This window comes from Oncorhynchus clarkii, chromosome 3 (genome assembly GCF_045791955.1).
Source record: "Oncorhynchus clarkii lewisi isolate Uvic-CL-2024 chromosome 3, UVic_Ocla_1.0, whole genome shotgun sequence".
In the NCBI taxonomy this organism is placed as follows: Eukaryota; Metazoa; Chordata; class Actinopteri; order Salmoniformes; family Salmonidae; genus Oncorhynchus; species Oncorhynchus clarkii.
Genome location: NC_092149.1, coordinates 59,364,295 through 59,391,994, shown reverse-complemented (window position 1 = coordinate 59,391,994; position 27,700 = coordinate 59,364,295). Strand labels below are relative to the sequence as shown.

The following is a 27,700-nucleotide window of genomic DNA, read 5'->3' as shown; positions in this document are numbered from 1 at the left end:
AAATGCTATGTTTTAGGCTTCTTACATTGATGCTACTTTCTAAATAATTTTAAGCATCAGTCGTATTTCTCGAATGTAGAACTTGGAATACAGGTACGTGTGTGAATTAAGACAGAAGAGTGGTTGAGGAAATCCATATGTACCATGACAATATTATCAAAACATTGCATTGACCTCACTTTTGCAGTGTGGAAAAGCAACGTGAGATGAAGCAATTTTTTCATGCTTTCAGACAAGTTTTAATCGTTTTTAATAAATCTTATAAACATATTCAAAGCACTGTCAAATGACAATATCAGAAAGAAAAAAACAAAGCACAATGCACAGAGCAACTGAAAACAAGTGTTTGAAACAGAAGTAAAATCAACTTAATGGAGTGAGAGTTGAAAGAAATGTAAGCTTTCAATTTTTCTTCTATTTTTAAACACAAGTTGTCACATGTCATTCTCTATATAAAAACATTTTAACTCACAAATGATTTTCCCTTTTATTTTAAAGATTGTTTTTAAATATACAACATTGTATTTACATGGTTGAGTATATTTACAAAAAAAATAAGCATCACTGTAGGTTTGAGTTTTTGTTCCCTACAGGTGTCTAAAAACAAATAAAATGATAAATAAAAAGTAAACACCATTTTATGTTTCTGACATATTCAGTAGCAGGCATGGCTACCCAGTCATCTGCAAAGTGCTGTCCATTCTCAAGAAGCATGAACCGTTTCTTTCACAAAACTACAACACGGCCACCCTCCCATACCTACCCCACCCTGCTTCCCTCCCCTCCTGCCTCCAAACAGCACCCCACAGTACCCTGATACGCTATCATAACACTTTGAACAAAGCTCAATTCTGGACATTTGTGAAAATAAAATTTGATGGTTCTGGAAACCCAAGTCTTGTATGTGGCATTCTGTAGTCTTGCTCCTATGATCCGTCATCATAATACTCTCAGGCATAACAGAATGAGCCGGATTCCATGTATGATTTCATAAAATTAAAATAATCAAAATGACAGTTTTGTGGATTCCACACAGTGGGTTGATGATTGACCATTGGGGACTGTGTGCAAGCCAGGTGAAAGGGAGCAATTTACTTCATGGGCTTCTCACAGCGTGGTCATAATGTATTTATTACCAATGTACGTGCTATAGATGCATCACACAGTCACCTCAGGTCAAGAAGATGGAAAAAAACTATGGCAAATAAGTTTACAAGCAGGCTTCACCCCAGACATCTAACATTGAGTTAGTAATGAGTGTCAGCCAGGTTATGGTGAAATGGCAAGGGGTTAGCAAATGGTTACACGGCATGACGCCATGAGACAGAGCCACAGCAGCACCAGAGACAGGACATAATATACACACGCAAGAAAAATTGCTGAGTCACAGAGACACACCACATAACTACACTGACGGTCCCACACACATCCACTCTAAACATACACATGGTTGTGCAGAATAGTGCATCGGAGAAGGTGCCACTACCTGCAGTGCCAAGATGGCAGCAACCAATGAAACAAAGCAAGAAACAGCCTCTTCCATGAGAAGAGTAGCTAAAACTATAAAGAAGCTGATAACTCCAATACAAGAACTGCTGAAAATGACAATACAGTTGAACCAGTTTGAAAAGGACACCTCGTGCACCCCGATTTTTTTTTACAAAACATGTTATAACTGTGTTGGCTACAACAAATGCCCAGCAATGTGCACCTAAAACACCCTTAAGTGATTATCATTTCCAATAAAAAGAACGTGCCTTAAAGCCTCTAAGTACCATTTAAATATATTTTAAAAAATGTGGGGGTATATAATTACTAATATTTGAATGATCTTAGTATTGTTGGCTTAAAATCTCGACAGACACACAAAGACAGCGAGAAATGTAACTTAAAAAGGTTGTTTTAAGGTCTCCCATTTGATAGCTTTATTTGCCATGGTGTGACTGGGGACTCTATGAAATACTGTAGCTTAGAGTAGATCCACGCCCTGCCAAATTGGACAATTTAACATGCCAATCAACGTCAGTCAATGACTCGTTCGTTCTATGCAAAAACCAAGGCAGTGACACGACAGCCACACGGTTAGCTAGGGTTAGACAAAGTGCTCCGATGTGTGTCTATTGTCATAACTTGACAAGAAAAGCAAAGAATATAATAAATAAAAACCATTTACTATAAAGTAAAATTCTCACTACTTTTTACTACCTATGATTTCATTTGGGAAGCATGAAGCTAGGACTCGCACTAACGTTTGTTCAGTGGACAGGGTTTGACAAACTAAAACACAATAAATACTACTTGAAAAAGATACGGTGTCTCTCGATCGGCCGGAGGGACATAGAAGAAAAGGCATGTCCGTCTACATAACATAAATGGATTCATTTGTCAATGATTTTCAGTTTTTTGTCGGCATAAAGTGCAACAGTGCTTTGTTCTCTCCTTGGCCCACGGCAGTACCCATGGTAGCCAGGGCTCTTCCTCCATGGTGCTGGGCATCTCACTACAAACCCAGGTCAGGTCCAAGGGATTAGAGGTTAGGTTTCAGGGCATTCGCTGGTCACGCTGGTCTCACTTGTCACACTGGTCACACTAGCGCTAATGCTAATGCTAACATCTTCCTCTTCCTCTTCTCCATTTTCTTCTACTTCTCTCTGGTATAGGTTGGACTTCAGGGGTTTGACCATGCCTTCCTCATAGACCCTCAAGATGGCTTCACACACAAACTTGTACTGGCTCTGAGGACACAGAAGAGAAAGAGGGAAAGGAAGAGAACATCAGTAACAGTAGGAGCTAATGGCAAGACATGAGTAAACAAGCCAGAGCAGCCAGTGATTGGGATAGAGGCAGCCAGGGATGAATAAACAACCTGAAAAGCCAACTTCCCTGAGGTGGGAAGCAGTGGTGAGTGCATTTGGAAAGTATTCAGACCCCATTACTTTTTCCACTTTGTTACGTTACAGCTTTATTTTAAAATTAATCTCCACACAATATCCCATAATGACAAAGCAAAAACAGGTTTAGAATTTTTAGCAAATGTTTTAATAAAAACAGAAATTCCTTTTTTAACATGCGTATTCAGACCCTTTGCTAGACTCGAAATTGAGCTCAGGTACATTCTGTTTCCAATTATCATCCTTGAGATGTTTCTACAACTTGATCCAGTTCACCTATGGTAAATTCAATTGATAGGACATGATTTGGAAAGTCACAACTGTCTATATAAGGTCCCACAGTTTATAGTGCATGTCAGAACAAAAACCAAAAGATGAGGTCGAAGGAATTGTCCGTAGAGCTCCAAGACAGGATTGTGTTGAGGCACAGATCTGGGGAAGGGTACCAAAACATTTCTGCAGCATTGAAGGTCCCCAAAGAACACAGTGGCCCCCATCATTCTTAAATGGAAGAAGTTTGTAACCACCAATACTCTTCTTGGAGCTGGCTACCAGGCCAAACTGAGCAATTGGGGAGAAGGGCCTTGGTCAGGGTGATAACCAAGAACCCAATGGTCACTGACAGAGCTCTAGAGTTAATCTGTGGAGATGGCAGAACCTTCCAGAAGGACAACCATCTCTGCAGCATTCCACCAATCAGGCCTTCATGCTGGAATGGCCAGATGGAAGCAACTCAGTTAAAAGGCACATGACAGCCCACTTGGTGTTTGCCACAGGCACCTAAAGGACTCTTTTACAATGAGAAACAAAAGAAACCAAGATTGGACTCTTTGGCTGAATGCCAAGTGTCATATCTGGAGGAAACCTTACACCATCCCTACGGTGAAGCATGGTGGTGGCAGCATCATGCTGTGGGGGTGTTTTTCAGTGGCAGGGACTGGGAGACTAGTCAGGATCGAGGGAAAGAAGAACTGAGCAAAGTACAGAGATCCTTGATGAAAACCTACTCCAGAGCACTCAGGACCTAAGACTGGGGCAAAGGTTCACCTTCCATCAGGACAACGACAAGAAGCACACAGCCAAGACAACGCAAGAGTGGCTTCGAGACAAGTCTGAATGTCCTTGAGTGGCCAAGCCAGAGCCCAGACTTGATCCCGATCAAACATCTCTGGAGAGTTCTGAAAATAGCAGTAAAGCGATGCTCCCCATCCAACCTGACAGAGCTTGAGAGGATCTGCAGAGAAGGATGGGTGAACCTCCCAAAAATACATGGTGTGCCAAGCTTGTAGCGTCATACCCAAGAAGACTCGAGGCTGTAACCACTGCCATAGGTGCTTCAACAAAGTCCTGAGTAAAGGGTGTGAATACTTACCTAAATGTGATATTTCAGTGTTTTTGTTTTGTCATTATGGGGTATTGTATGAAAAAAATTGCATTGGTATCCATTTCGGAATAATGGCTGTAACGTAACAAAATGCAGAAAATGTCAAGGGGTCTGAATAATTTCCTAATGCACTGTATGTGTGTACCCACTGAATGCGTGTGTATTTGCATTAGGGAAAGGGGGTGAGTGTGTGAGAACATGTGTACTTAGATTATTGTGTATGCACAGCATGTATGACTGGAGGAAGGAAATGCATGAAAGACCCTTTTTGATTTGATTTTTCCCTAGTCTCATTAGCATGGTCTCTAACAACCCCCTCATCTTCCACCATTCCTCCCCCACATCCTTCCCCTATCCCCCCAGACCCTGAGGGTGTGCTAGCCTCATTAGAGCTCAGCACATCCTAATGAAATTACAGCTGCATCCTCATCATCTCTACCTCCTTTAGCCTGGGTCTCTGGGCTGAGCACGGGGCCAAATGGCACTCATGCAGTGTTCTCTAGAGAGAGAATAACGTGTGCTTCCCAAATGGCACGCTATTCCCTATATAGTACACTACACTTGAACAGGGCCAATTGGGCTCTTGGTCTAGATGAGAAATTGACAGACCTGGGCAGAAAATAGTTGTATTTTGTAGTTAATACCAGAGGTAGTCAAATATATTTTCTATTGAGTTTTTAGTTAAAAAGCAACTTTTCTTTGATATTCAAATAGGGTTCTCAGAAAACCAAATAATATTTGAAGGTATTTGCACCTGTATGGCTCAATTGGTACAGCATGGGCGCTTGCACCGCCAGGGTTGTGGGTTTGATTCCTGGGGCCACCTACATGTAAAATGTATGATTGATGACTAAGTTGCTTTCGATAAAAGCATCTGCTATATACACACATATACACACACACACACACACACACACACACACACACACACACACACACACACACACACACACACACACTTAAAGTCAGAAGTTTATATACACCTTAGCCAAATACATTTAAACTCAGTTTTTCACAATTCCTGACATTGAATCCTAGTTAAAATACCATCTTAGGTCAGTTAGGATCACCACTTTATTTTAAGAATGTGAAATGTCAGAATAATAGTAGAGAGAATGATTTCAGCTTTTATGTCTCATCACATTCCCAGTTGGTCAGAGGTTTACATACACTTGGTAGCATTGCCTTTAAATTGTTTAACTTGGGTCAAGCGTTTTGTATAGCCTTTCACAAGTTTCCCACAATAAGTTGGGTGAATTTTGGCCCATTCCTCCTGACAGAGCTGGTTTAATTGAGTCAGGTTTGTAGGCCGCCTTGCTGGCACAAGCTTTTCAGTTCTGCCCACACATGTTCTATGGGATTGAGGTCAGGGCTTTGTGATGGCCACTCCAATACCTTGACTTTATTGTCTAAGCCATTTTGCCACAACTTTGAAAGTATACTTGGGGTCATTGTCCATTTGCAAGACCCATTTGCGACTGATGTCTTGAGATGTTGCTTCAATATATCCACATAAATTATCTCCCTCAAGTCATCTATTTTGTGAAGTGCACCAGTCCCTCCTGCAGCAAAGCACCCCCACAACATGATGCTGCCACCCCCGTGCTTCACGGTTGGGATGGTGTTCTTCGGCTTGCAAGCATACCCCTTTTTTCTCCAAACATAACAATGGTCATTATGGCCAAACAGTTCTATTTCTGTTTCATCAGACCAAAGAACATTTCTCCAACAAGTACGATCTTCGTTCCCATGTGCAGTTGCAAATCGTAGTCTGGCTTTTTTATGGCGGTTTTGGAGCAGTGGCTTATTCCTTGCTGAGCGGCCTTTCAGATTATGTCAATATAGGACTCGTTTTACTGTGGATATAGATACTTTTGTACCCGTTTCCTCCAGCATCTTCACAAGGTCCTTTGCTGTTGTTCTGGGATTGATTTGCACCAAAGTACGTTCATCTCTAGGAGACAGAAAGCGTCTCCTTCCTGAGCGGTATGGTGTTTATACTTGTGTACTATTGTTTGTACAGATGAACGTGGTACCTTCAGGCATTTGGAAATTGCTCCCAAGGATGTACCAGACTTGTGGAGGTCTACAATTATTTTTCCTGAGGTCTTGGCTGATTTATTTAGATTTTCCCATTTCGTCAAGAAAAGAGGCACTGCGTTTGAAGGTAGACCTTGAAATACATCCACCGGTACACCTTCAATGACTCAAATGATGTCAACTATCCTATCAGATGCTTCTAAAGCCATGACATTTTCTGGAATGTTCTAAGCTGTTTAAAAGGCACAGTCAACTTAGTGTATGTATACTTCTGACCCACTGGAATTGTGATACAGTGAATTATAAGTGAAATAATCTGTCTGTAAACAATTGTTGGAAATATTACTTATGTCATGCACAAAGTAGATGTCCTAAAGGACTTGCCAAAACTAGTTAACAAGAAATTTGTGAGGGGTTGAAAAACTAGTTTATGACTCCAACCTAAGTGTATGTAAACTTCCTACTACACACATACACACGTTATTTGAAAACAAAAAAACATTTCTTTGATGGCTGCCAAATATTTGATGAAGAACCAAAAACAGTTGAATTAGTCTAAAACTACGATTAGCACATGGTTTGGAGGGCTCTCAGATATGAATCTTAATATAGCCTAGAATTAAATACATGAGGGACATGGAATCACTTCAAAACTAGAGTGGACCACTTTTGCAGCTTCAAAACAACTAACAAATATATTTTCATAATGAGTAAGGCATACACTTGACATCAAGTTCTTGTGTAGTAACTTTGTGATTATTACAATAGCAACGTTGTTATATAGGACTTTGGAAATTGATTTACATAATAATGAAGTTCACGTAAATGAAATAAGGAAGTCACTATTCCTTGTGTACAGTACTTAAAAATACTCAGCTCATTATGCAATTCGAATGCACTTACCAAAGTATTAAGTAACATACTAATAAAATGTTGCTCCAAAAGTAATTCAAGTTTTATTACATAGGCACAAGAACAGTTTAATGTTAAGTGTTACTGAAAATGCTAACAGCAACAAAATATGGATATTAAGTGTCAAAAGGAAAATAAATATCCCAAAACTGCCTTCTTGAATCAACTACAGCCAATCGAGTTGGAAAATCATGTTTGTTTGTATTCTGACTAAACTATCCCTTTAAAAGATGCTTGTGTGTGTTTGAAACAAAAAAACACTTGCCTTCAGATGGACAGAGGCCCGAAGTAGTTATTGCTAAGCATCCAACTTGCTGTTCACAATGCTTGCAAATGGATTTGAATTTCTCTGCAGTATTTTCAGGTATCATTAAATTAATTGCAGCTTTTGAACTTTTCAGTGGCATGTTGAAAGAGTCATACAGTAGTTGAGCGTCACCTTATTTATCTTAAAACAATATGATTTGTTAATTGGTTTGTCTTGATTATGTACACCTGAAGCAATGGACAATTAGGATAGTGGATATTTACAGAATGTTCACACAAATGTATTGTGTAGATAAAATATGACTGTCAGATAGATTGGAATAGTATAGGACATTGCGTTTGCTATTCATTTTATTTCCATCTTCAACATGCAGTTCCAGATACAGCCCTGTACCTGGATATACAGTGCATTCGGAAAGTATTCAGACCCCTTGACTTTCCACATCGTTACAGCCTTATACTAAAATGTTAATTTTTTTGTTGCTAATTTATTAAAAAAGTAAGAAAAAAAACCTGTCTATATAAGAGCCCACAGTTGACAGTGCGTATCAGAACAAAAACCAAGCCATGAGGTTGAAGGAATTGTCCGTAGAGCTACGAGACAGGATTGTGTCGAGGCACATATCTGGAGAAGGTTACCCAAAAATGTCTGCAGCAATGAAGGTCCCCAAGAACACAGTGGCCTCCATCATTCTTAAATGGAAGAAGTTTGTTAACACCAAGACTCTTCCTAGAGTTGGCCGCCTGGCCAAACTGAGCAACCGAAGGAGAAGGGCCTTGGTCAGGGAGGTGACCTAAAACCCGATGGTCACCCTGACAGCACTCCAGAGTTTCTCTCTGGTGAAGGGAGAACCTTCCAGTAGCACAACCATCTCTGCAGCACTCCACCAATCAGGCCTTTTTGGGAGAATGGCCAGATGGAAGCCACTCCTAAGTAAAAGGCACATGACAGCCCGCTTGGAGTTTGCCAAAAGGCACCTAAACACTCTCAGACCATGAGAAACAAGATTCTCTGGTCTGATGACACCAAGATTGAACCTGGCACCATCCCTACAGTGAAGCAGGGTGGTGGCAACATCATGCTGTGGGGATATTTCCCAGCGACAGGGACTGGGAGACTAATCAGGATTGAGGGAAAGATGAACGGAGCAAAGTACAGAGATCTCCTTGATGAAAATACTCAGGACCTCAGACTGGGCTGACGGTTCACCTGCCATCGGGACAACGACCCTAAGCACACAGCCAAGACAACGCAGGAGTGGTTTCGAGACAAGTCTCTGAATGTCCTTGAGTGGCCAAGGCAGAGCCCAGACATGAACCCGATCGAACATCTCTGGAGACCTGAGAAGAGCTGTGCATTGACATTCCATATCCAACCTGACAGAGCTTGAGAGGATCTGCCGAGAAGAAATGGAGAAACTCCCATAAATACAGGTGTGCCAAGTTTATAGCGTCATACCCAAGAAGACTCAAGGCTGTAATCGCTGCCGAAGGTGTTACAACAAAGTACTGAGTAAAGGGTCGAAATACTTATGTAAATGTGAAAAGTCTGTTTTTATATTAATATTATTTTTGTGCAAAAAATTATAAAAACCTGTTTTTTCTTTGGCATTATTGGGTATTGTGTGTAGGTTGAGGAATCAAAAAACGATGTAATAAATTTTAGAAGGCTGTAACGTAACAAAATGTGGAAAAAGTAAAGGGGTCTGAATACTTTCCGAATGCACTGTATATTATAGCTGGTTAGGATGGAGCAGGGTATACATTATACAGTATAGCCTCTAGTCTGTGCTGCTGTGCCTTTTTGTTGCTACTTGGCTACCTGCTTTTTACTTTTAATAACAGTTTAATCAAACTCTGTATTTCATACGTTTACTAACATCTTAGTTTTGTCTTCACTTTTTTTAATCAAATGTTCACCTATGGACGCTTTATCTGGAAATGATCTGGAGGACCTCCACCAGCTGAAACTAATTAACATTGTACCTTCTCATTGCAGTTGCTGCTCTCATAATATTCTAGACAATAATTATGGTGAGAATAGCAGAGTTGCAAGCTTGGCTTCAGACAAAATCCATACGCAAGGGATTAGGAAAGGATGTAGGAAAGGATGAAACCGTGTCTGTGCCACCAGTAAGTACAGTCGTGGCCAAAAGTTGAGAATGACACAAATATTAATTTACACAAAGTTTGCTGCTTCAGTGTGTTTAGATATTTTTTTGTCAGATGTTACTATGGAATACTAAAGTATAATTACAAGCATTTCATAAGTGTCAAAGGCTCTTATTCACAATTACATGAAGTTGATGCAAAGAGTCAATATTTGCAGCGTTGACCCTTCTTTTTCAAGACCTCTGCAATCCGTCCTGGCATGCTGTCAATTAACTTCGTGGCCACATCCTTACTGATGGCAGCCCATTCTTGCATAATCAATGCTTGGAGTTTGTCAGAATTTGTGGGTTTTTGTGTCCACCCACCCACCAAAATATCGATGTTTTGTTCCCCGAGCCACTTAGTTATCACTTTTGCCTTATGGCAAGGTGCCCCATCATGCTGGAAAAGGCATTGTTTGTCACCAAACTGTTCCTGGATGGTTGGGAGAAGTTGCACTCGGAGGATGTGTTGGTACCATTCTTTATTCATGGCTGTGTTCTTAGGCAAAATTGTGAGTGAGCCCACTCCCTTGGCTGAGAAGCAACCCCACACATGAATGGTCTCAGGATGCTTTACTGTTGGCATGACACAGGACTGATGGTAGCGCTCACCTTGTCTTCTCCGGACAAGCTTTTTTTCCCCAGATGCCCCAAACAATCGGAAAGGGGATTCATCCGAGAAAATGACTTTACCCCAGTCCTCAGCAGTCCAATCCCTGTACCTTTTACAGAATATCAGTCTGTCCCTGATGTTTTTCCTGGAGAGAAGTGGCTTCTTTGCTGCCCTTCTTGACACCAGGCCATCCTCCAAAAGTCATCGCCTCACTGTGCATGCAGATGCACTCACACCTGCCTGCTGCCATTCCTGAGCAAGCTCTGTACTGGTGGTGCCCTGATCCCGCAGCTGAATCAACTTTAGGAGACGGTCCTGGCGCTTGCTGGACTTTCTTGGGCGCCCTGAAGCCTTCTTCACAACAATTGAACCGCTCTCCTTGAAGTTCTTGATGATCCGATAAATGGTTGATTTAGGTACAATCTTACTGGCAGCAATATCCTTGCCTGTGAAGCTCTTTTTGTGCAAAGCAATAATGACAGCACGTGTTCCCTTGCATGTAACCATGTTTGACAGAGGAAGAACAATGATTCCAAGCACCGCCCTCCTTTTGAAGCTTCCAGTCTGTTATTCAAACTCAATCAGCATGACAGAGTGATCTCCAGCCTTGTCCTCGTCAACACTAACACCTGTGTTAACGAGAGAATCACTGACATGATGTCAGCTGTTTTTTTTGGGGCAGGGCTGAAATGCATCGGAAATGTTTTTTGGGGATTCAGTTCATTTGCATGGCAAAGAGGAACTTTGCAATTAATTGCAATTCATCTGATAACATTCTGGAGTATATGCAAATTGCCATCATACAAACTGAGGTAACAGACTGTGAAAATTAATATTTGTGTCATTCTCAAAACTTTTGGCCACGACTGTACTGTAGTGTTAATCCCCCCGCACAGTCCCCACAACCTGACAATTTTCTCATGGCTTCTGGAAAGAAATGCTGTCGGCATGCTCATTCAGCCGATAGAAACTTTCAACTGGTTTTCCCCACAAGCAACTAGTCAGAGTCCGAGCCTTCTCAGGTCTCTCCTCCACCCGTTACGGGGTCTGAGCCGCCGAATCCTCCCACCATTAGCTCAGACAAATGTAAAACCCTAGTAATTGGCGACTTCATTACCCGCAATATTAGACTTATAAATAATCTCGCAGAAATCATACATTGTTTACCAGGGGGCAGGGCTGCCGATGTAGGGACTAATCTGAATATTGCCAGAACTGGCAAGTGTAGAGTAGAGGGATATTGTTATCCATGTAGGAACCAACGATATTAGGATGAAAGTCAAAGGTCACCAAGCGCAACAGTTTCAGCGTTTAACTTAGCTAGAAAGATGTTGGCATCAAGTAATTGTCTCTGGCCCTCTCCCAGTTAGCAGGATGATGAGCTCACAAGAAGACTCGTAAAACTCAAATCGCAATTTGAAAACTGTTTCCTGCCCCTCCCAAAATATATAATTTGTAGATAATTGGTCATTCCTGGACTCACCCACAAATGGGTGCAAGCCTGGCCTGCTGAAGAAGGATGGACTCCATTCTAGATGGAGGGGTGCTCTTATTTTATCTATCAACATAGACAAGCTCAAACTCTTCTAGCACCACAATGAGCTAGGATGCAGGCCGGGCAGCATGCTGTTAGCCTGCCTGCAAGCTTAGTGGAGTCTGCCCCTAGCACAGTCAGCTCGGTTTTCCCCATTGAGAACGGGTCTGTGCCTTGATCTAGGTCATGCAAAATTTAACATGGTGGTGTTTGCCTTAGCAATCTCACTGGAATAAAAAAAACAAAGAGATTGTGATAACGCCTCACATCTCAAAATGGGACTACTTAATGTAAGATCCCTCACTTCCAAGGCAGTCAGTCAATGAACTAATCCCTGATCATAAACTTGACGTGATTGGTCTGACTGAAACGGGGCTTAAGCCCGATTAATTTACTGCGCTAAATGAGGCCTCTCCTCCTGGTTACACTAGTGACCAGATTTCCCCCGCGGATCCCACAAAGGAAAAGGTCAATTTACAAAAAGAAAAGACATTGGTATTTTGAGGCTCTAGTCATGAAATCTATGCTGCCTGCTCAATCACTTTTTATAGCTACTGTTTACAGGCCTCCTGGACCTATACAGCATTCCGCGCTGCACACACAAGCTTGTTAGCTATCTAGCTTCTCTGGTCCAAAGTTAAGCCAACTTTGAAGTTCCTCCATAAAAGCCACTCCTTTGTAGGTATAATTCTGTGATCCTAATTCAGATAATGCATGTTATCCCAAGATGCCCAGCGCTCCAAGCCAAGCCTCATCCATCCTCTCTCTCTCTCTCCTTCTCCACACCCGCAAAATTTAGTTGCATCTCGTGCCCTACACTTGCCCTTCATCACACATGTAAACAACTCACTGAGCTATAGCTTGCCCGCTCTATAGCAAGCTGCTCTATCCACATTGCATTTTTTTATTTTACCTTTATTTAACTAGGCAAGTCAGTTAAGAACAAATTCTTATTTTCAATGACGGCCTGCATGATTGATGAAGTAATTTAATGTTGAGCTAAACAAAAAAATGAAAAAAGGAACACAAAGGAGCGATGTAACAGTACCCTTTTTTCATAGTCATGGCCTCTAAACCTTCCAGCTGTCTACTGGAACCTATTCCAACTGAATGACCTACTTTCTGTGCTTGGCCCTCCTATGTTGAACATAAACGGCTACCTGTCCTTCGAATGTGTACCAAACTCCCTAAAGGTGCAGTAATAAAGCCTCTCCTGATAAAGCCAAAACTTGACCCGGAATTATTTTAAAACTAAAATCAGCCTATACTGAATCTCCCATTCATTTAGAAAAGAAAACTGAAAAAGCTGTAGCTCAGCCACTCACTGTCTTCCTTTATGTACGCAAAACGCTCCAGTTTGGTTTTAAACCCTCATTATAGTACTAAGACTGCACTCGTGAAGGTGGTAAATTACCTTCAAATGGCGTCAGACCAAGGCTCTGCGTCTGTCCTTGTGCTCCTAGACCTTAGTGCAGATTTTGACAATGTCGACCACCACATTTTTTGGGAGAAATTGAAAACCCTAATTGGTCTACGCAGACAAGTTCTTGCCTGGTATAGACATTATCTGTCAGAAAGATAGATGACAAACCATCCACAGACAAACTGACAAATCAAATGGTCAATTTGTGTCCCCAATGTTCCGTTCAAGTACTATTGTTCTCACTATATACACACACTCTGTAGCCAGTTCATTTGGTACAGCACCCCGTTCAGGAAAATGGTTCGCTCCTACAGACAGCGGGTCACGCCGTGGTTTGCTATATAAAGCAGGCAGCCAGGCATCAAGGCATTCAGATACTGTTCGATTGGACATTAGAATGGTCAAAACGAGTAACCTACGCTACGTTGTGTGTGGTATGATCATCGGTGCCAGGCACGCCGGTTCCAGAAATGCCGGCCTCCTGGGCTTTTCATGCTTGACAGTGTCTAGGGTTTACCAAGAATGGTACAATAAATTTTAAAAAATCCAGTCAGCGGCAGTCATGTGGGTGAAAACAGCTAGTTGACAAGAGGTTGAAGGAGAATTGCAAGAATTGTGCAAGCTGGTGGCGGTGTAATGGTGTGGGAATGTTTTCCCGGCACACACTAGGTCCCTTTATACCAATTGAGCAACATTTGAATACCACATCTTGTAGAATCCATCCCGAGGAATTCAGGGGGTCCGACCCAGTACTAGATGGGTGTACCTAATAAACTGGCGACAGTGTATGCTACCTCTTGATGTCATTCGGAAACACTCAACTTTCACTGCTATGTAGACGACACACATCTGTACATATTGATGAATGGTAAAGTCTGTGTTTTAGACAAAAGTGGATGGCTGACGAACAAATACAAAATATTTCAAGAGCACCTTTTTTCCATCTTTGTAATACTGCAAAAATCTGAAACCATGTTTTTGTCTCTTCTCTGGCTACCCAGATGAGGCACTAAGTAAACTTCAGGTAGTGCTAAATACATCTGTTAGAATCTTGACAAATTTGATCATATTACTTCCAGTGCTAACCTACCTACCTACCTTGGCTTACTGTTAAGGCTAGGGCTGATTAAGGTTTTACTGTTAACCTATAAATAATTTATCCTACCCACCTCTCCGATTTAGTCCTGCTGTATATATCTACACGTGTGCTATGGTCACAAGACGCAGGCCTCCTTATTGTTCCTTTAACTTCTAAGCAAACAGCTGGAGGCAGGGATTTCTCCTATCGGGCACCATTTTATGGAATGGGCAAGGCTTTCGGTCTCAAAAGTCTTTATTGAAGACTCATCACTTCAGAAGGTTCTATGATTGAGTGTAGTCTGGCCCAGGGGAGCAAAGGAGAAAGGCAAGGCTCTAGAGTGACCACCCTTGCTGCCTCTGCCTGGCCAGCTCCCCTGTCTCTATTGGGATTCTCTGCCTCTAACCCGATTATGGGGGCTGAGTCACTGGCTTGCTCGTGCTCTCCCATGCAGTCCCTCGGAGGGGTGTATCACGTCATGCCAGGCTTTTTTCGCTATACTCTACTTGAGTGGGTTGAGTCACTGACGTGACGGAAAGAAGGTACACAAAGGTGCTACAGCAAAGCTAAAACGAAAAAGGGGAAATCCGGTGCTCGACTGAGGGAATTGAAAATCCCCAAAAACATTCCTTACCCCAAGATACTTAAAACTGGTGACGAACTGGGAGAACAAAGAAAAAGGAGCACTGCTGCTGCATACATTTGATAGATTTATTGACAGGACAAGTAAACAAATCGGCTTACGTTTCCGGCATTATTCGCCTTCAGAGCCTTGACGCGATCTTCCTGTCCGGTCTTGTGCTGCCTCTGGCTCGTGCGGCGATGGAGATCTTCGTGTCTCAGGGTAGTAAGTTAGTGGTCTGTTCATATCCCTTTGGTGGTGTGGGGGCTGTTCTTCGCAAAGTGAGTGGGGTTATATACGGCCAAGAACTTGACTGGCCTGTACAGAGCCCTGACCTCAACCCCATCGAACGCCTTTGGGATAAATTGGAACGCCGGCTGCGAGCCAGGCCTAATCGCCCAACATCAGTGCTCGACCTCACTAATGCTCGTGGCCGAATGGAAGCAAGTCCCCGCAGCAATGTTTCAACATCTAGTGGAAAGCGTAGAGGCTGATATGGCAGCAAAGGGGTTGACCAACTCCATATTAATGCCCATGATTTTGTAATGTTGTCCAGTGTTCTATGATTTTGTTGTTGTTGTTGAATGACTGTTAGGCCACTTCTGGTGACTTTAAAGGACATTCTACTCCAAAATGCATGAAAATGTAATAATGTTATCCTCCTTTGTAAATACTGACTATGACCAATAACAGGTGAGGTTAGCATGTCTTGGGGGTGTGATGTTTCACCTTTCAACTTTATAATTTATCAGTATTCACAATTAATTCAGGATCATACATTATCATGGTAGCATCCACATTGTGTTTAGAAACATTCTATTCTTAATTGCAATAAAATTGCAATGACTGAAATTACAATGCATTATATACCATTCATTGGACACAAACAAATCTGAAAAACAACCAAATGTAAATGCAACTAACACGTTTGTAGAGTCACAAGCTTGATGTAATCATTGGGTGCTAGGAATATTGGACCAATAATAAATGTTTGACTACTCTATTTTACATATCTTTTGGGATGTCAATAGTTTTTCAGAAAAAAAGTTTCACTCTTTCTCAGAGCAATTGTATTTGTATAAAATAATTTCCCTTTTATTGCACACAATATAGCTCAGAATTTGAATTACTTATGTCATAGTCTTTATTGCTCATCTTTATTAAGGGGGTCAATTTCAGACCCCACTGTATATACTGTAGCCCAGACAAGTAAATCTCAACAAGTGTACAAAACCCTTACACCTACCCTAAAAATGGGAATCTGGAGAGACAACGGCATTGTCATGGCACAAAAGGTTATCACTGGTAGACTGTAACAATGGAAAGCCTACCACGGACAGTACAACAGGGATGAATAAAAGAGGCATCATACCAGTAGGATTATCCTCTCCTTTCAATTAGTAACACCGTACAAGACTACACTGTGCTCCTTCTATTCTAACTCGCCATTCTGGATAAGGCGATGGAGGCTAGTTAGCCTAGAAAAGATGAAGAGGAGGAAGATAAGAGAAAAAGTGAAACATAGACAGACGGGAGAGGAAGAGAGTGGAGGATAAAGAGAGGGATGGAAGAGGAGAACGTAGAGAAGAGTGCAGGACTTACAGGTGTCTGAATCATCATGGCTCTCTGGTCTCTCATGGTTCTGACTATGTCTAATGGATAGACGGGCTGACTGCACTCCATCAGGCACAACGCTGTCTCCATGGTGATGAGAACTCCTGTTCGGCCAATCCCCGCGCTGCAGGATGACACAGCAGGGGGGTGGGGGAGCAGGAAGGGGCAGAGGAAGAAGTTTCTACATAAACTCATGACATCATTTCTACCTTTTAAAACAATGGAAAATATTTTCCTTGCACATAGCAACACACATAACAATATGTTTATGGAATTAAAGCTGGATTAGAATACAGAAATATCCCTATCCCTGGGTGCTATACAGTACTGCATTCATTCCAGTGTGTTGTTAGGGCATGTCTTGGCTGAGTCCGATAACTTGGCTTGAGTAAAGGCCTGAGATGTGGATTTATGAAGGCGTGTAGGTGTTCTATGCGGAGCGTTCTGTGCTGCTGGGCTGTGTACTACAGCAGTGTGTAGGTGTAGTGTTTCCGCTTCAGTCATTAAACCCCATAGTAGAACAGTTTATCTATTTACCTAGTAGGCTTGTTGTGCGCGTTCCACACGAGATGAATGCGCCTCAAATATTTCTGTCAAGTTACGATTGCCAAAGGGGAGGGAAACATGCATTCTGACAAGCAGTCAAAGCACAATAATTATTGCAATTGCAGGGAAGACAGAAGTTTTAAATTCAGAGTTTTTAGCAGAAGTACGTTACCTACCACTTTTTGAGTGACTTAAATTGTGATGAAGAAGACAAATGTTTTAGTTGAGCAAGAGAAGGGGCAACCAGGGAAAGTGTTGGGACAACATTTTTTTTTGCCATGAAGTGGTTTCTGTAAGAAGTACAGGCAGGGGGTGTTACCCCAGGTAGAGAATTACCAAGTTACCCAAGTTCTCACTCATTTTGGAGTAGAATGTGCTTTCAAAAAGTGTGCTTTCAGAATTGAGCTTCTCAGTCCTACATGAAAATTGTCCAGGGGAGGGGGCCCTCTTCCAGAAACTTCAGCCACTGGTACAAATTTTGCCAGAGGAAACACTATGTAGCAGTATAGTAGGACAAACAGATCCACAAAGAGGGAGAGGAGTAGCAAAATTTGAGGGAGAGCAAGACTGGGGCTACAGTCAGATAGAGGGACACTGCAATGAACACAGAGTTGTTTAGTGAAAAAAATATTACATTTTCATCTTGATTTCCTTGAGTGTTTCTTGCTGTATCAAATGATGTGTGTGTCTTAGATGTGTGTCATGCATTATGCTCCCTACCTGCAGTGGACCACCATGGGCTCATCTTTGCCGGTTCGTTTGCTCCGCACCAGGCTGACAAAGTCCAGGAAGTCTGATGAGTCGTCTGGGACGCCGTGGTCCGGCCAGGCCACATACTGGATCTGGGTCAACTCCCGGACCTCTTCGCTCTGTCACCATGGCAACACACAGTAAAGTCAGTGCAACGTTACCATGACAACAGGGGGGGGAAATGTGTAGTCTCGTTGCATGGCATAAAACAAAATGTGTTTTCCCCTTTAACATCTATCAGTGAGACCATGGTAACACACACAGGCTACATGTTAATACTGGAAGCCTCATGGCTGTAGAGGCCAGTCACCATGGCAACATGATACATCCATCACATGAGACCGAAAAGAGAACAGCCCACACAAGTCACCATGGCAACTCAGTGCTGCCGCTCTCATCTTTTAAACGCTTAAAGCGATAGTCCCACTGTGTGTTTGTAATGCTTTTAATAATTTTAGTACCTGGAAGATAGCCTACTGTATTGAGGAGGACTAGCTGTGAACAACCATTTCTGTATGTTTACTTTGACTTCCAAATAGCTAACATTACATTAGCACTGGTCATTGGGAAAAAACAATGACTTGTGAGCATACTGTTACCTCGAAGTGTGTGAGGGTCATGTCTCGGACCAGGAAAGCAGAGTTGCCCTCCTCAGTGAGACAGGCCACCTGGAAGTGGCCGTACGTAGCAGTGCTGTCAGTGTTGGGCCAGTACTGATGACACTTCACCTGTTGGTATAGAGCAACATAAGCCTTTAGCCTCAGCTTAGGAGCATCAGCCATGGGAGAAAAGAGGATAAATACATACATCTTTATCCAAAAATATAATCAAACATACAGAGAAACAGCTGTCTCTCAATCGCAAAGTCGTTTGTATGACACGTACCCGTCCCCTCTCCACCTGAGTGGTGAGCATGACCACCACGGAGGAGCCCTGCTCCCAGGTCATCTGCCAGAAGTCTGGGCAAGTGTTGGGCAACGGGCCCTGGCACGCAATGTACCGGTTGATTAGGCTCGATGCCGGGATCTCCATCTACAGTACAGAGAGGAGTAGAGAAGAATAAGACCTGTGTGTAGGGGTGTATGTTGGGTGAGTGTTCTGTGGTGTATGTTGTGTGTTAATAAATCCAAGAGTGTGTGGGTATGCAAGCATGTGTCCATTTTCAGTCTTTGGAGTGGAGACTACACCATCTTGGCCGATAGAAAGCCTATTATAGACCTGCTGAACAAAAACGCCATGGTTGGTGTGGGTGGACTGAGGCGAACAGCACTCACGTTGATGTAATTTGCATTAATGTAGTCATCTGTGCTTTTCAGAATGACCCGCGTTGCGTCGTCTATAAACAGAAGAGGAGAGGGGAGAGAGAAAGAAGGAGTGGAGTGTGAAATGGTGGGTTAACAGTCTTAACACAGATTAACTAAGAAAAGTAGAGTGAACTGTGTGTTTGATACTCACAAGGTGAGATGTCTCTGTAGCGGTTTTTGGAAATGTTCTGAGGTAATTTGGCACACAACATTGTCATTCCAGGCCTCTTCCGGTAAAGTTGCTGTGAGAAAATAATATTTATGATTTTTATCATGATCTCGGGAAGGTGGTGGGGCAAGGGGAAGTCCGACCAGTCCTGGCAAAAGTGGAGGCCATCAAATCTTCCAGTGCCAGCTCCTCACCAGGAACTGCACCGACTCTTGGGAATGGCAGGCTACTACCGGGCTTATTTTTATGTTGTTATAGACTTTGGTTTTCCTATTTCATATTTCGTGGTGGGACGTACCTATTGGTGTCAACCCCTTTAGTCAGTATGTTACACCGGTGCTGGTTTGTCATCTTGTTAGTGGGAAAGTGTTTCACCTGTGTTGGCGCAGGTAATATTTAAGAGTGGCTGGCCCAGTGCACCAATTGTCTTGAGAGATGTGGAGGGTTAACACCTTTAGTTGTCTTTTAGGTCCCAATTGTTGTTGCTGGTCAACTTTCAGTGAACACCCCATGAGTGTCTTTCAGAACCTATCCTAAAACCCCACCTGTTTTGTTTTGGCTGTTAGTGACTCTTTGTTAGTTCCCTTTTTTGTTTGAGTTTCCAACATAACAAAATTGATCATGTTGTGAGATGGAAGTTACTTTGTTGGTTGTGAGCGAACTTGTCCAACAAAAATGGTCTGAGAATGCTTGCTATGTCTTATAGGCCCACATCTTTGCATAAGCTGCTTCCACCTGCTGTGTGTGGAATTCATAAGATGCCGCTAATCTTCCAAATGAACATACATTGATACACTGTATGTGAAGTGCAATAGCAGATAAAGACCAAAACAAAAATATGTGGATAAACCCACACATTTTCTCAGTGCATGCCGGTATATTCGGTCTGCGTGCGTGTGCGCATTTCCCTTGCCAACACACTTTATTTACATTATTATAGTGTAATAACACAACAGGCCAGAGAAACAGGAAGCTGTTAAGTGTGCCTGATGAAAGACAGGAAGATATTGGAATACAGAGAAGAAATTAAACTGGTGTTCCTCACCACATTAAACGAGCAGTCGACGCATCATTGAATTAGCATTTTGTTGTAAACTACTTCACTTGGTGATTATTCCTCACACAGTGATAGCATAAGTAATTTTCGTCTGTGCCATGAAATAAAGTAAAACATCAATAAAGTTGATATTGTAAAACTTGTGTAACAGTCATACGCTGAATTTCCCTCCAGAAAGTGGTAACCTCTTTTGTGCCCTCGAGGTCAAAACAATAGAGCAGAAACTAGGGGGTGCTATTGCTCTCATCACACATCCAGTCACCTCAGAAAGACAAAAGAGCAGTGAACACGACCAATATGAATCGAGGTGCAACCAAAAATAACAATAATATTAGGAAAAATTGATACGAGTATTGCTAACAAAAGCTTTTAATATGTAAGTGAGGGGAGGACTCACATCAAACTGGGTGAGTACTCCCCCGCTGATCAGACCCTCCTTCAGGGTGTTAATGGAATCCCTCCAGGCATCCTGGTCCAGCTGAGAGGGGTCCTGGGGAGACTTCTCTGGGATGTACTGAAAGTCTGGCTCAGTCTCCTGCTTCTCCTCCACCACGTCATAGATGGCTGGGGACATAGGGAAGCAACACGGTTAGTTTAGAACAGTGTCAAGAGAAGAACGGCATCCTATATTATTAATGTACAAGTCTATGGCTCGGCTCAGTTTTAATATTCACACCAGCAAACCACGTAATAAGCAATTCATGGAGGTACGCATTTTTCTAATTGGAAATCTATAGTGTTGATATTGGAAGGTAGCCTAACTTTTGTTTGGGGTCACCTGTTCTTCGAACCTGTACTGGGATGGTTTGGCCTGTTTTAACCCGAGCATTGTAATAATAAACCCAAGGAGATGACTTAGTAATGTAAGTGTAAACATTTAACAAAACAAATTCTTTCCTCACCATTGGGCCTGACCAATAGGATGAGCTCTCCTGAGTGGCTCTCACAACTGGCCTTGATGAACATGACCACCTGGTCGTGAGTGTGCTCTGATATATCACGACCGTTGATCAAAACCACCTGGTCACCTTCGTTCAGACGAGGGACACACAGGTCAGCCTGTAGCGGGTTGGAGAAGAATGCAGTCAGAACACAGTTGGTTAGACATATTGGGGAGGATAGACTACAATACTAGGCCTGCATTCATAGAGTAAGGGTCTCAGAGTAAGAGTACTGATCAAGGATCAGGTTTGCCCTGTCCATATCAACCTTCATTATGAACTAAAAGACAAAACTGATCCTGTATCAGCAGTCCTACTCTGTCTCTGTAACCCTTTGTGAATATGGGGCCCGTAGCAATAGCTTGTGGTAAATTACAACAAAGAGGACTAACTGTTGTTGGTTCACTTTGACTTCATCAACACCAGAGTAACATCCTGAAGCCTTGTTAACGGAGCTGTGAATGGACTGCTGCTAAGTGACGTCAAATCAGACCAGTTCATTTACTGAGCTACAGCACAAGTGTAAGTTTACTCCAAACAATGGAATGTTTCATATGCTGTGTGTGAGAGTCAGAATGAGAGTGAGTGGGGGAAGAGAGCGCGAGAGGGAGGAGAAAGAGAAATAGCAAGAGAGTGAGACGAGGGGTAGATATATAGAGAGCGAGAAATAGAGAAAGAAATGTGAGAAATTCAGTGTGAGTGAGAGGGCGGAAGTGATAGAACAAGTGAGAGGTTGTTTGATTATCTCAGAGAGTACAACATGAGTATGTGTACTGTAAATATATGGGGTGTTGCTAGTGATGGGTGGATAACATACGGATGTCCCAGGGGCCACACGAGATACAATGACAGGCATCTTCTGATCAGCTCCACCCTAAAACCAAGGCAATGGAGAGAGGTAAATAATCTGCCTATTATCCGGAGTGATTTACAGGAGCAATTTGGGTTCAGTGTATTGCTCAAGAGCACAACAGTTTTTTCACCTAGTCGGCTCGGGATTCGAACCAAAAACCTTAAGGTTACTGGCCAAACACTCTTAAACGCTAAGCTACCTGCCGCCCTATATAGGATCAGTATTAGTAGGGCCAGGAGATTACCCTCTGGGAGCATGTTACGGCATATAATTATATAAGGGCATCTACTGTAGGCAGAGGTCTCACCTTGACATTGAAGCCAAATCGTCCACTGTCATCCGGCCTCATCTTGAGCAAAACCAGATTGTCGTGAGAGACAACACCGTTCAGCTGTAGAGGAAGAACAGAGATTGGAAAGGCTATCACAGCCCAAAGAGCTTTTGAAGGGCCTAGAGTTCTTCATAGGTCACGAAAACCTCCTGGCCTTAGTTTTAAATAATTTCTGTACAACTGAATTAACCCATTGTGGAACATCATGAAAACCATGAAGCGTAAAAGTGGCAGACAGTCAGGGTGGTTCATAGGCTTACAGCCCAAAAGCCTGTTTTAGCATGGGTAGCACCATTGAGGGGTAGCACCATTGAGGACTATCACCATTTTGAAGTAGTCAAGTGGGTGGGAATTGCTATGGGTTAAGGATCACATAATGATGAGACATATCTACAGTTAACTGCTGAATAATAGAAAATAATGAAATATGCGAAGTATATTGAAAGCAGGGTCTACTCCACAGGTGTGGTTCCTGAGTTAATTAAGCAATTAATATTACATCATGCTTAGGGTCATGAAAAAAATGGTGGGCAGACCATTATTTTGTCTACCATGGCAACGCCCCCATAGGATGAAAATGCCCACATCAGGAGGGAACGAGTGGTAGTGCTGAGCGATTAGTGCTTTTGTAAGGTCGGCTTGGTTTCGGATCATCAGACCAGAGAATCTTGTTTCTCATGTTCTCAGAGTCTTTAGGTGCCTTTTGACAAACTCCAAGCAGGCTGTCATTTACCTTTTACTGAGGAGTGTCTTCCATTTGGCCAATCTACCATAAATGCCTGATTGGTGGAGTGCTGCAGACAGTTGTCCTTCTTGAAGGTTCTCATATCTCCACAGGGGAACTATAGAGCTCTGTCAGAGTGACCATAGGGTTCTTGGTCACCTCCCCCACCAAGGTCTTTCTGCCTTGATTGCTCAGTTTGGCCAGGCGGCCAGCTCTAGGAAGAGTCTTGGTGGCTCAAAACTTCTTCCATTTAAGAATGGAGGCCACTGTGTTCTTGGGCACCTTCAATGCTGAAGACATTTTTTGGTAACCTTACCCAGATCTGTGCCTCAACACAATCCTGTCTCGTAGCTCTATGGACAAATCCTCCGACCACATAGCTTGGTTTTTGCTCTGACATGCACTATCAACTGTGGGACCTTGTATAGACAGGTGTGTGACTTTCCAAATCATGTCCAATAAGTTGAATTTACCACAGGTGGACTCCAATCAAGTTGTACAAACATCTCAAGGATGATCCATGGAAACAGGATGCACCTGACCAAAATTTCACGTCTCAGCAATGTAAATAAGGTTTCTGTTTTTTTATTTATTATAAATTTGCAAACATCTCTAAAAATATGTTTTCACTTTGTCATGCAAACAAGCCATTTGCCACACACGCCTGCCATCATTCACTTTGAAATGGACTGTGTGTTTACAGGCAGCTGCAACAGGGTGACTTGAGATCATTACAACACATTCGCCAAAAGTCAGAAAATACACCAGAATGGATTTCTGCAAATATGTAAACACCACGGTAGTCATCTTACATTTGGGAACTTTACAATCCTATGGATCAAACAACCATGAGAAGGTAGGCTCTCTCCCTCAGTTATGAACATCAACAAGAAAAAATCTAATGCTAGTCAGAAAAAGATGAGCGAAAATATAACAGAGGAACATTAGATAAACCCTCTCAAAATTGCACTGATAAACAATGGGGAATTGTAGTCTACTCATCCTTCTGCAGCTTGCCTGACTGGCTAAAGTTGGCTAGCTTGCTATAACTACTTCCAGATACAACTTCCAGAAAACCTCACTGACCATTTTACTCACCCTAGCAGAGCTGGTTAGCTAGGCTGTTTACATGTTATCTAGAGCGTTTGTGACTAACAAATAATTTTATTACCTACGTTTACTGACACCAGTCATATTCAGTGGGTGTTGCGCATTCGTAAATTCATCAGTTATTCTGTGCTCTGGGACACTAAAGACGACAGTGCTCTGAAAACGGAGTAGATAGCATATCTATTGCGTTCGCAAATTCACTCTAACTGGATAACAGTCGTTCAAGTTCTTGCTAGCTAACCAAATGGCACCTGCATCTCTAGCTGGGTATAGCCACCAAAAAAGCGATATCGGGGAAAAGTCATTCACTCACCACTCCTCCAGGCAGCAGCTCTATAGAGATGACTGGGAATGAAATAAGAAAGTCATCAAATAAAACAAGTATTTAATTAAAGTGTGAAAGTAATGTAAATAAATGGTTAAGTGATAAGCAGTAATATGCAGTCACTACCATCATGGGACTTGCAGCTAGCTAGCTAATGTTACTGTGTTCTTTGCTTGTTACATGAATAGATACGCTAGCCTATTAGCCATGTTATGACTGACTTGTGATCATTGCGCTTACTAGTTTGATTGTGTTGACATTCCCAGCCTTAGTTACATTCGTCTGTTTCTGTCCAAAATATTAAGTAATTGAAACTGAAAAAGTGCATCCCAAATGGAGGCAGCAAACAATGCACTAGGCCATGTGATTTACAACCTGATAGTAACATTATTTTGGACTACCAACAAATGTATTGGTGGATTATATTAAATCATGCATTGAACTGCATTCAATCTATTCCCCCAGCAATGCCTTCGTGTGCATCATGGAACATTGAGTCTTATTAAACCTATTTTAAAAACCTCAGTTAGTTTAGTACCACAAACTGGGAATTTGATCTTTTTGACTTGATATTATGATTGTCTTTTATATCTGCAAAATAGTTCAACACTGTCAGTTCCACTTTAAATGCACTGCATTATGTGGATTGAATGCTGTAACACTGAATAAAACAATTACTAAAAGTCCCATGATGGTAGTGACTGCCTATTACTGCTCATCACTTAACCATCATTTATTTACATGACAAATACACTTTAATAAAATACTTGTTTTATTTGATGACTTATTTCATTCCCAGTCATCTCTATAGAGTTGCTGCCTATGATGTCTGATAAAAATCACTATTTTAGTAGTTCTTCAGGAATACTTTTATGACTGCTGAATACAAACTATCAAATCAATTAGATCATGTACTTTCAAGCTCAAAGCAACTGCTTTCTATCCCTCTCGATCAAGCGTTCTTTCGTCTCTCTTTCTGCTCCGCACAGACCAGATAAGTTTAAGCAGACGCGCAATGGATCATGGTCATTATAGTTAATTACCAAGTTTTCTGCACAAAACTGTAGAATATTGGCCTGTTGGAATTCCCAACTACATTGCACAGTTCAGGCTTCATTCGACTTATCGCTACAGAAACTGCACATCGAGCTCATAGAGAAAAATATAACGAAATGGAATTCAAATAATTGAACGGACGTTGGTCAATTAGTTGTTTCAAAAAAAAAATTGGTTAGCTGGTTAATAGTTAGTTGGTTAATAAGTTTTTTTTAAATTATCGCTCGGTACTAACGAGTGGTCACTGAATGGTTTGATGGGCATGAAAACGATGTAAACCGGAAATCCATGGCTCTCTCAGTCACCAGATCTCAACCCAATTGAACACCTATGGGAGACTCTGGAGCAGCACCTGAGACAACGTTTTCCACCACCATCAACACACAAAATTATGGAATTTCATGTGGAAGGCTGTCGCATTCCTCCAAGAGAGTTCCAGACACTTGTGGAATCTATGTCAAGGTGCATTGAAGCTGTTCTGGGTCGTGGTGGCCCAACGCCCTATTAGGACACTTTATGTGTTACCTTTATTTTGGCAGTTACCTGTAAGTCTATGTATGGGTGGTCTTACCGTGGATTTGTCGGATGCCATGGGGATGTCGTACATCTCATTGATGTGGTTGTCAAGGAGACTCTGCTGGGAGTGGTCCTGGATGATCTGACTCAGGTTCTTCCTGGACTGTTTGGGAGGCAGGGCCGGGGGCTGACCATCTACTGTCTCTGGGGATCTGTAGAGAGAGACAGTGTTAGCTAATGGTACCGTACCTTCTGTCAGTCAGTGAAGTCATTGATCCTTTTTCAAGATAAGACATGTTCCATTTCCTAAAATCCAACAGAACTCAGTAAGCCATTGAGCGAATCAGAGTTTTTGGTTTAGCTGAGACTCCAGTTGCCCCTGTGGCCATTGGCCAATAGCAAAGCAGAGCTGCTACAGTACATTCTCCAACAGGGAGACACAGTGGGTGTGTGTTATTCTGTGTACCCAGAGTCATACATGCATACATACAGTTGAAGACGGAAGTTAACATACACTTAGGTTGGAGTCATTAAAGCTCATTTTTCAACCACTCCATAAATTTCTTGTTAAACAAACTATAGTTTTGGCAAGTCGGTTAGGACATCTCATTTGTGCATATTATTTCACTTATAATTCACTGTATCATAATTCCAGTGGGACAGAAGTTTACATACACCAAGTTGACTGTCCCTTTAAACAGCTTGGAAAATTCCAGAAAATGATGTCATGGCTTTAGAAGCTTCTGATAGGCAAATTGACATCATTTGAGTCAATTGGAGGTGTACCGGTGGATGTATTTCAAGGCCTACCTTCAAACTTTGCTTGAGATCATGGGAAAATCTAAATAAATCAGCCAAGACCTCAGCCAAAAATTGTAGACCTCCACAAGTCTGGTTCATCCTTGGGAGCAATTTCCAAACGCCTGAAGGTACCACGTTCATCTGTACAAACAATAGTGCGCAAGTATAAACACGATGGGAACACGCAGCCGTCATACCGCTCAGGAAGGTGAAGCGTTCCGTCTCCTAGAGATTAACGTACTTTGGTGCGAAAAAGTGCAAATCAATCTCAGAACAGCAGCAAAGGACCTTGTGAAGATGCTGGAGGAAACTGGGTCAAAAGTATCTATATCCACAGTAAAACAAGTCCTATGTTGACAACCTGAAAGGCCGCTCAGCAAGGAAGAAGTCACTGCTCCAAAACCACCATAGAAAATCCAGACTACGGTTTGCAATTGCACATGGGGACAAAGATCGTAAGTTTTGGAAAAATGTCCTCTGGTCTGATGAAACAAAAATAGAACTGTTTAGCCATTATGACCATGGTTATGTTTGGAGGAAAAAGGGTCTTCCTAATGGACAATGACCCCAAGCATACTTCCAAAGTTGTGGCAAAATGACTTAAGGACAACAAAGTCAAGGTATTGGAATGGCCGTCACAAAGCCCTGACCTCAATCCTATAGAAAATTTGTGGGCAGAACTGAAA

The 27,700-nt window shown here is 42.2% G+C and overlaps 1 protein-coding gene across 5 annotated transcripts in view; it reads right to left on the bottom strand.

Annotated features, from left to right (window-relative positions):
• Positions 1 to 215: 215 nt before the first annotated feature.
• Positions 216 to 27,700, bottom strand: part of LOC139399943 (tyrosine-protein phosphatase non-receptor type 4-like) — a 105,778-nt gene continuing 78,293 nt past the window's right edge. For 4 of the 5 annotated variants that reach the window (XM_071145088.1, XM_071145083.1, XM_071145095.1 and 1 more), the window contains 12 exons: positions 26,269 to 26,425; positions 22,459 to 22,542; positions 22,116 to 22,172; positions 21,260 to 21,416; positions 20,755 to 20,921; positions 19,283 to 19,373; positions 19,102 to 19,163; positions 18,713 to 18,859; positions 18,427 to 18,555; positions 17,798 to 17,946; positions 16,520 to 16,655; positions 216 to 2,735 (listed from right to left, as the gene is read on the bottom strand). In XM_071145088.1, the coding sequence (XP_071001189.1) occupies positions 2,535 to 2,735; positions 16,520 to 16,655; positions 17,798 to 17,946; positions 18,427 to 18,555; positions 18,713 to 18,859; positions 19,102 to 19,163; positions 19,283 to 19,373; positions 20,755 to 20,921; positions 21,260 to 21,416; positions 22,116 to 22,172; positions 22,459 to 22,542; positions 26,269 to 26,425 (1,537 nt within the window). In that variant the 3' untranslated portion in view covers positions 216 to 2,534. Of the gene's footprint in view, positions 2,736 to 16,519; positions 16,656 to 17,793; positions 17,947 to 18,426; positions 18,556 to 18,712; positions 18,860 to 19,101; positions 19,164 to 19,282; positions 19,374 to 20,754; positions 20,922 to 21,259; positions 21,417 to 22,115; positions 22,173 to 22,458; positions 22,543 to 26,268; positions 26,426 to 27,700 lie in introns of those variants that run through there. The other variant, XM_071145109.1, reaches the window with a different exon arrangement.